General features: G+C 44.2%; 1 protein-coding gene across 1 annotated transcript; it reads left to right on the forward strand.

Moving 5' to 3' along the window:
- The first annotated feature begins 4,091 nt into the window (after window positions 1-4,091).
- On the forward strand, window positions 4,092-6,247 carry LOC143288249 (uncharacterized). The gene is made up of 3 exons (XM_076596598.1): window positions 4,092-4,475; window positions 4,556-4,563; window positions 4,643-6,247. Exons 1-3 carry the CDS (start codon window positions 4,092-4,094, stop codon window positions 5,292-5,294), a joined length of 1,044 nt encoding a protein of 347 aa, XP_076452713.1. The 3' UTR covers window positions 5,295-6,247.
- Window positions 6,248-7,747: the final 1,500 nt, after the last annotated feature.

A 7,747-nucleotide genomic window follows, 5' to 3' on the forward strand; every position in this document is an offset into this window, starting at 1 on the left:
AAATGTCTCAACGAGGGGCCATTGTGTACAGTCAAATCCATACATATATATAAATGTATATGTGTGTGTGTGTGTGTGTGTGTGTGTGTGTGTGTGTGCGTGTGTGTGTGTGTACATATGTATGCCGCACCACATCTGCTAAACAGATTCCTGACCAGCAGCATATACCAACGCGTTTAGGCTTTGAGTACATGCATATATGATTTGTGTATCTCCCAGTATTTGTGCCGGAGAATGTTGCCAGAGCCAGCCTGGGCCAGGGCAACACTGATACACTTAGTACGCTGCCATGGGCTATTTTACAGTGCCCCAAGTACATGCTGCACACAGGACCTCAGTTGATCGTCTCAGACGTCCGTGACAGACGCTCCGGCACAGCTGAGTTTGATTTTCCAGTCTGTCTTGAGAGAGATTGGCCGATCAGCGTCTTTTCTGACCATTCTGCCGCCTTCACAGTACATTAAAATAGTTTGAAAGAAGGCAAAGGACCGACATGAAACACTGAAGGACTGAAAACCAAACATTGATAGGCCCGACTGCCGGCTCCCTGAGTGAACCCGGTGCGCACTGCACACCCACACCCGCATCTCGGAACTTGGTATACGGACAATGTCCCTCAGTTTTTTCTGATACCCTTAAAAGTTTGTTGTCGAAGAGGTAGACCTATTTATGTCCAAAGTGTTTTATCATTTCAATGAACTATAGTTTTCCGACCAGGCAACTAAGGTTGTTGTTGATGGTGAACGATTTTTTTCGTCTTGTCACTGAGACTCGGTGATAGGATTACTGAGATGAAAAAATGAAGATAAATAGAAATGAAACAAACAAATAATTTAAGTAACACTGAGAAAAAAGGGGGTGGGTGAGAGTTGAAAGGGTGATGGTGTTACGGTATGATATTAACTAGATACATGATGTGTGTGTGTGTGTGTGTGTGTGTGTGTGTGTGTGTGTGTGGAGAGAGAGAGAGACAGAGAGACAGAGAGATAGAGATCGAAGTATCGCCTTCAGTTAGCTGACACTCATGTCCTATAGCTGTTCCGCCGGTGTCAGGTGCCACCTAAAGTTAGATCCTCAATGACCAGGTTTCAGCTTCCAGGTCAGGTCAGTTGCACTGAGATGCTCAGTATATTGTCAATAGATCGCACCATTCAGAGGAATACCCCAGTAAAGCCCGTATAGTAAGCAAAATCAACCGCATGAATTCAGTACGACACCAAATCACACATGCTTAACTGACCAGCTGTTGCAGTGCGGACGGCCGGCGCTACGGGGCCTGTGCACAGAGACATGACACGATAGTGTGCAGAAAGAAGCTATATAGGCCTACAGGTAAACGGAGGTTATTATAGTCACCGACTAATAACAGTTTTCGTAGCTGCCGTAGTGTCTTCGTCGGGAAAGAACAGCGGCAGCATGGCGGACCGAGACGCTTATCTGCCAATGTATGGCCGTGATCGAGGGTCTAGGTTCGAATCTGTCTCCGAGTCGATAGTAACTTGACGGATAAAAGGTTTTAGTCACCCACTGATAATTTTCATGGCTGTCTTCGCCTGGAAAGAATGAAAGAATAGTGAAGACACTTTTCTGCAAATACATGGCCGTGTGATGGTCCACTGAGGTTCGAATCCGTCTCTGTCTGTTTAGCCTGGGCCTTCAAGTCAAGTTTCTCCCCGCCGACTGACTCCGTGGTAAATCGCCGCCGGTGGGAAAACCGCGTGTAGCGGTCATTCGGATGAGACTCAGTGACGATAGTACACTGAGGTCACGGTCCCGTACCACTGCAGTGCCACGGTGCAGCACACAGCTGAGTTTGGTGCACTGAACTACCGTGGACTGGGAACCCACTGACGTCGACAAGTGCGCGGACGGGCGCAATAGCCGAGTGGTTAAAGCGTTGGACTGTCAATCTGAGGGTCCCGGGTTCGAATCACGGTGACGGCGCCTGGTGGGTAAAGGGTGGAGATTTTTACGATCTCCCAGGTCAACATATGTGCAGACCTGCTAGTGCCTGAACCCCCTTCGTGTGTATATGCAAGCAGAAGATCAAATACGCACGTTAAAGATCCTGTAATCCATGTCAGTGTTCGGTGGGTTATGGAAACAAGAACATACCCAGCATGACACCCCCGAAATCGGACAATGGCTGCCTACATGGCGGGGTAAAAACGGTCATACACGTAAAAGCCCACTTGTGTGCATACGAGTGAACGCAGAAAAAGAAGAAGAAGAAGACAAGTGCGCGGCTGGCTCTCGGCAGTGGATGCAAAGTCAAACCATGTAACGGAAGTTCATCGCGGCTGTGATAGGCCCCGTATATATGTACATCAGGCTTATATCACAGAACAGCATGCGTTTGGGCCACTGCCAACAGCAAAGTGCATGAGCGCTGAATTATCGATGGTTTTCCCATTGCAATGGGAAATCGTTTACAGCTTAGTCTTTAATGAAGGACCGTGGCAATGACTCTCAAACTAGGAGGCATGGGATTGCACTGGCTCTAGCAGTGCTGCAGCCTCGGGGTCTAGTTGGCCTTCAGTTCAGTCACTCAGTTGGGAACCATCCCCGCCGGCCGCCGACCCGCCTCCTAAAATTATCCTCTTGGCCGACTGGAGAGAGTAGGGATGCAACTTGTCGGACACTCGATCTCCGCGGTCCCTACTATCACATTGCCTATAGCAGTCTTAGAAGCTCTCGGAACAAGGAAGGGCAGATGGCAATGAGCGTGGAAACGATAACTGAAGCCAGCCTTCTTCATGAGTGATGTCCGGACAGACCCAGGCAGTACAGCAATTAACAGATTACATCACCACAGGGTCAGCTGAGTACAAATGGACTCACACACTCCGAGGCCAGTCGGTCCAGCACGTAGGGGCATCAGGCAATAGTGAGGTCCGTTATGCTGGACATGTCCGAGAGCACTAAGAAAGCAAGCCAGCGATGTATAACTCCCAGCTGAGATAATGCGGCCGGACGGCAGGCAAATGAATACATTCCAGAGATGTAGGCGAGTGATTATTTTTCATTAACGTGGAATACCAGTGGGGAGATTGGCCATTTCCGGGCTATATATAAGGCTGAACAGAGCAGACCCGAGGAGCAGACCCCAGGAGCAGACCCGAAGAGAAAGGCCAGAGTAAACCCTTAGAAGACCGGTCTGCAGCTAGATGATGATTTCAAGAGGTATGTGACGTGTTAGATTCTGTCAACATAGGCAGTAGTTAAGTTAGGACAGGTCGTAGGATGTCTATGTTGATGACTGATGAATGCTGTTATGGATAGTTAAGTGATATGATGTTTAGCCCAAGAATGTTGAGAATATGTGACTGAATAAACAAAGGATCGAGAAATGAATCAAGTCTTCAGAACTTGTCAGTTTTTATATGTTGTGAAATTATTCCCTCTCGTCACAGTCTATTTCATGGTGGTGTGTCTTATTCATTTGTTAGTTCGAGCCTACTCTACCTTTCCACATCTCTTAGATGGTAGGCTTTCCTCCCTGTATGAAATCTTATTGTGTCAGGTAACGTTGGGCAACAAACATCAGGGAACCAAACGAAATCAGAGAGAATAGACTGCATTCCCCGGAGTTGAAATGTTCTAGGAATAAGTTAGAATTTACAGTTGATGGAGACAGTAATATTCACTGATCTGACAGTTTGTGGACACGACCTTTCAATTCCATTTAGTGTAAAACACTCACAGGGTAATAACGGCACCTTTTCACCCGAGTGATAGTAACGACGCAATACACCCGAGTGATAGTGCAATCGCCCGTGTGATAGTTGGTGGAGATGCTAGACTTTCCCCCTCGTCTCTTTGCTAAGCAGTAAGAGTGCTAAAATAAATAAATAAATAAATAAAAATTTAAAAAAAACAAACCTAGCCAACTTATTGCCTCAGTGAAAGTTACTGGTCAGCGTGTAGTGGGTTAGTCACTCAACAGGAGACAGAACCCTGTCCACAAGTCAGTTATTGATTGCTGACCAGTCGTGCAGTGTGTGTGAGCGTGTCGGCTGGTCACTGGCCTCGCGGTCACTCATTGGTCAACAGCCGCGGCGGTCCGCGTGGCGCTTCATGCGTGCCGCGAGATGCGGGCTATCCTACCGTTTGTGGGCGATTTAGCCAGTTCACTGTTCGGTGTCGCCACTTCTTCGGATGTTAGGAAACTTCAGAAACATGTGTCAAGACTGTATAAAATGCAGATTTCATCATCAGCTGGATCTGTTGCTTTTCTTAATAAAGTATCGTCTTACATGAAGACTTCAAACCACAGGATGGATAATTTAATAGGATCAATCATGTCCATACATTCACGCATGGACAACATTACTGACATACCAGAACCAACACACACAACACGCAGTTCTGTCTCTTGTCCCCATAGTGTTCTCCAAGTTACAACAGATTACTCGTCTGGAACGCTGACTGGAATCACTCCTGCTGGGCGTTACCTCTCTCACACACCGACAACTGTCCCCAATGCTCATTGATCATAACACGCTCACTCGCACTCTGCATGACATACAACGTACACTTTCTCGCACTCACCCAGCCTTCAAAGTAGTTCATGTGGACCCTAGATACTGTTACCATTCATCCCGTGTCTTGTATGCAGGTCAGGTTGAACAGATATTGATAGTGATAGTTACGTTCCAATTGCCTCCACCACTACACGCTTTGACCTTTATCAAGTAATGACGTTTCCTGTTCCCTTTAATGCTTCCAGCTCACATGCTACATTAGTAACTAATTTACCTGATTTTGTTGCTGTCCCTACAGATCAGCATTATATCATAGAGTTAACCACTTCTCAGATGTTGCTATGTCACGGGACTCATAACAAATTCTGTCCTGACAAGTTTCCTCACCATGCTATTTCTGATCAATCTTGCGCTTCAGCTATGATACGGAAAACTGACGTTAGAAGACACTGTAAATTCGATTTTGTAGAAGCTGCTATTGTTCCCTCTATCATTGAGCTAGACGAAGGCACCTTGTTACTCACTAATATTTCAGACATAATTTTGACTTGTCATAATGAGGTGACCAGAAAACCAGGTTGCTCGTTTTGCGTAATGAAACTTCCATGTTTTTGTTCAGTTTTAGCAGGTAGTTTTTCATTTTCCCCTCGCTTAGCGGCATGTCAAGACACATCCCCCATAACACTTGCTACCAGCCCTGGTATTAACCTTGCTTTACTCCAGCAATTTTTTAACCATTCCAGTATTTCAGATGTTAACTCTGATCAATTATACCGCTTTCAGACGTTTCCTACTCCATTCCCCATTTAAGAATAGCATCATCAGAAGCTTATAAACAGCACATCCGAAATGATCAACGACTAAGAATGAGTCTCAATGCTATCACTGATCATATGAAACAAGGAAAAACTGTTTATCGGAATCTGTTTGATGCTTATATGCTCTCAGGTGACTCCGTTCACATCCCTCAGTCCATGGCAATTGTCTCATATTCTGTCCTACATCTCTTTTGGTTTAGTTATTCTGCTGTTCATCAGCATGTTTGTTGTGTGTCGGAAACTTCGGTCCTTGTTACTGTTAGTTGCTGTTACCCACACCCCCACAGTTAGAGCTTCCAATCCCTTCTTGACCTGGTCCGACCCCAATCTTCCATCGGAATCGAGTAATCTCCCTGGTTTAGATGCAGAATCCCCTGTCCCCACCTCCTTCACTATCGTCGATCATTCCATTGTTTTCACCCAAGTTTTCATTTGTATTTTGCCGATCGCTGTTATCATTCTACACATTAAAATGACTTTTCGCTCCCTTACCTATTCCTCCGAAGTGATGTTAGAGACCTGTGGTACTACTCAGCGTGTGAATGTGTTTATGTGTTCTGTTGCCAAATGTCCTGGTGATTATTGTATTCCCTGTCCCACCTGCCTGGAATCCCTGTCTATTGTCCCTGTTAATTATTTTTGGGGAGAACTTCATCTTACCTGGCCTCACCTTATGCTTAAGGATCGACGAACTAGCCAGGAGATTAGTCTTCCTCGAGTGGTCAAGCTGTCCGTCTTTGAACATTTTAAGATAAAACAGATTACAGAGAAGGACTATACAGTCTTTCTAAAAATTAAACATGGAGATACTGCTACCTATCTCCGGAAACCGGTAGTGGAACCCCCAGTCTCAGCAGCACCCAACCAAGCAGACTCCCTGCCCCCCAGTGAGAACGAACCCTTGTATCCTCGCCTTCATGACGGGCAGAGCAATTCCCAACATTAACATACTCTTTTCCAATGTCATCAAGTCCTTACACCCTACCATATATATTTTTTTCTGTTTTTTTTTCTTCTCCTTCGATTATTTTTCTTTGACGCCCTCTATCTTTATGTCGTCCTAACCTGTACCACTCCACACACCACTTCCCCAGACTAGATTCAAAATGCTTTTATATCAAGGTCTCTCTATGATTATGTTTATCATGTTATGTGAGCCACGTATATATACTTTTTGTTCCCTTTTCCAGTTCGTAGGTTTGTATGTTACTGCGTATGTATGAGTCTGTGTGCTCGACATCACTGGTGCGGGATTGTCAATTTACTCCATACCCAAACCCAATTCCTAAGCTCAAACGAAACAAACAAACAAAAAAGTGTAGGTGAGCGAAGGATGTACCATGTTTTGATTCATAGCTATTGGTCATTATTTTCTGGTACCGAAAGCCTGAGTCTGCAAGACGAGATACTCCTCACTGCATTAAGAAACGTCACTGTAATACCTTGATTCCCTCCCCTCATTTCACATCTTTCCCCATCCACTGAGTATTTCAGTGGCCTTTCTTTGCACCACCTGAACACACAAAAAAAAGAAAAAGAAAAAAAAAAGAAAAGAAAAGGAATTCATCATTTTACTATTTGTCAACTATCAGTTAACACATGATAACGCAAAAACGACCCTTGCCTTGCATTCTTGTACTTTCTGTGTTTACATGTCGTTACAGAACAATAATTATGTATCTTGTTTGTATTATTTGCATGTCATTTTAAATCTGCATTTTCAAAGGACCATTGGTGTGTCTATGTCATCATACTGTAACAATGAATGCTTGATTCTACATGTCTTCTATGTTTATGTGTTATTTTGGTTTTGGATGTCGTATTCGCATTCGGAAGTAAAGTATGCCACGGACAGTGTATCTCTCAAACGGACAACAAACGCATCATATTGCAAGGAATTCATGAGTTGGCTCTGTGTCTCGATCTACAAGTGAATTGACATTTAAGTTCTTGTGTGCGAAGTGTGACCTCCTCAGGACTCTGTGTGCCACGTGCACTATGTCTAAAGATAACCAGTGAACGTCTTCAAGATCATCACCAAATTCATGGAATGGACTTTTTCCCAATGGACTGCAACAGTGCTTGTGTTTTGGACAATGTGTAATCTTGTATGGTGTGTACTATATATACTTGTGAAAGTGTAGTGGATATTTTGATGTTTCACAAAGTATTTTGTTTCTTCTTCATTCATACTCCTCATATATTTTTTTTTTCAAACGGAAATATTTACACCCCGAATCCATATTCATGTTCGCAACCTGGCAGCAAACTTGTTTTTGGACAGGACATATTGAAATTGAAGTTGCCAACCGTTATTTTTGGTGTTGTGTTTTGGTGTACTTTTACAATTTCAGACTTTTTTTAATTAATACTGTTCATTATGTGTCTTCAGTATTGTGTGGTTTCATATCAAACACCTCATTGTTGTCCTTTACCGTTATTCCA

This window comes from Babylonia areolata, chromosome 12 (assembly GCF_041734735.1).
Source record: "Babylonia areolata isolate BAREFJ2019XMU chromosome 12, ASM4173473v1, whole genome shotgun sequence".
Classification (NCBI taxonomy): Eukaryota; Metazoa; Mollusca; class Gastropoda; order Neogastropoda; family Buccinidae; genus Babylonia; species Babylonia areolata.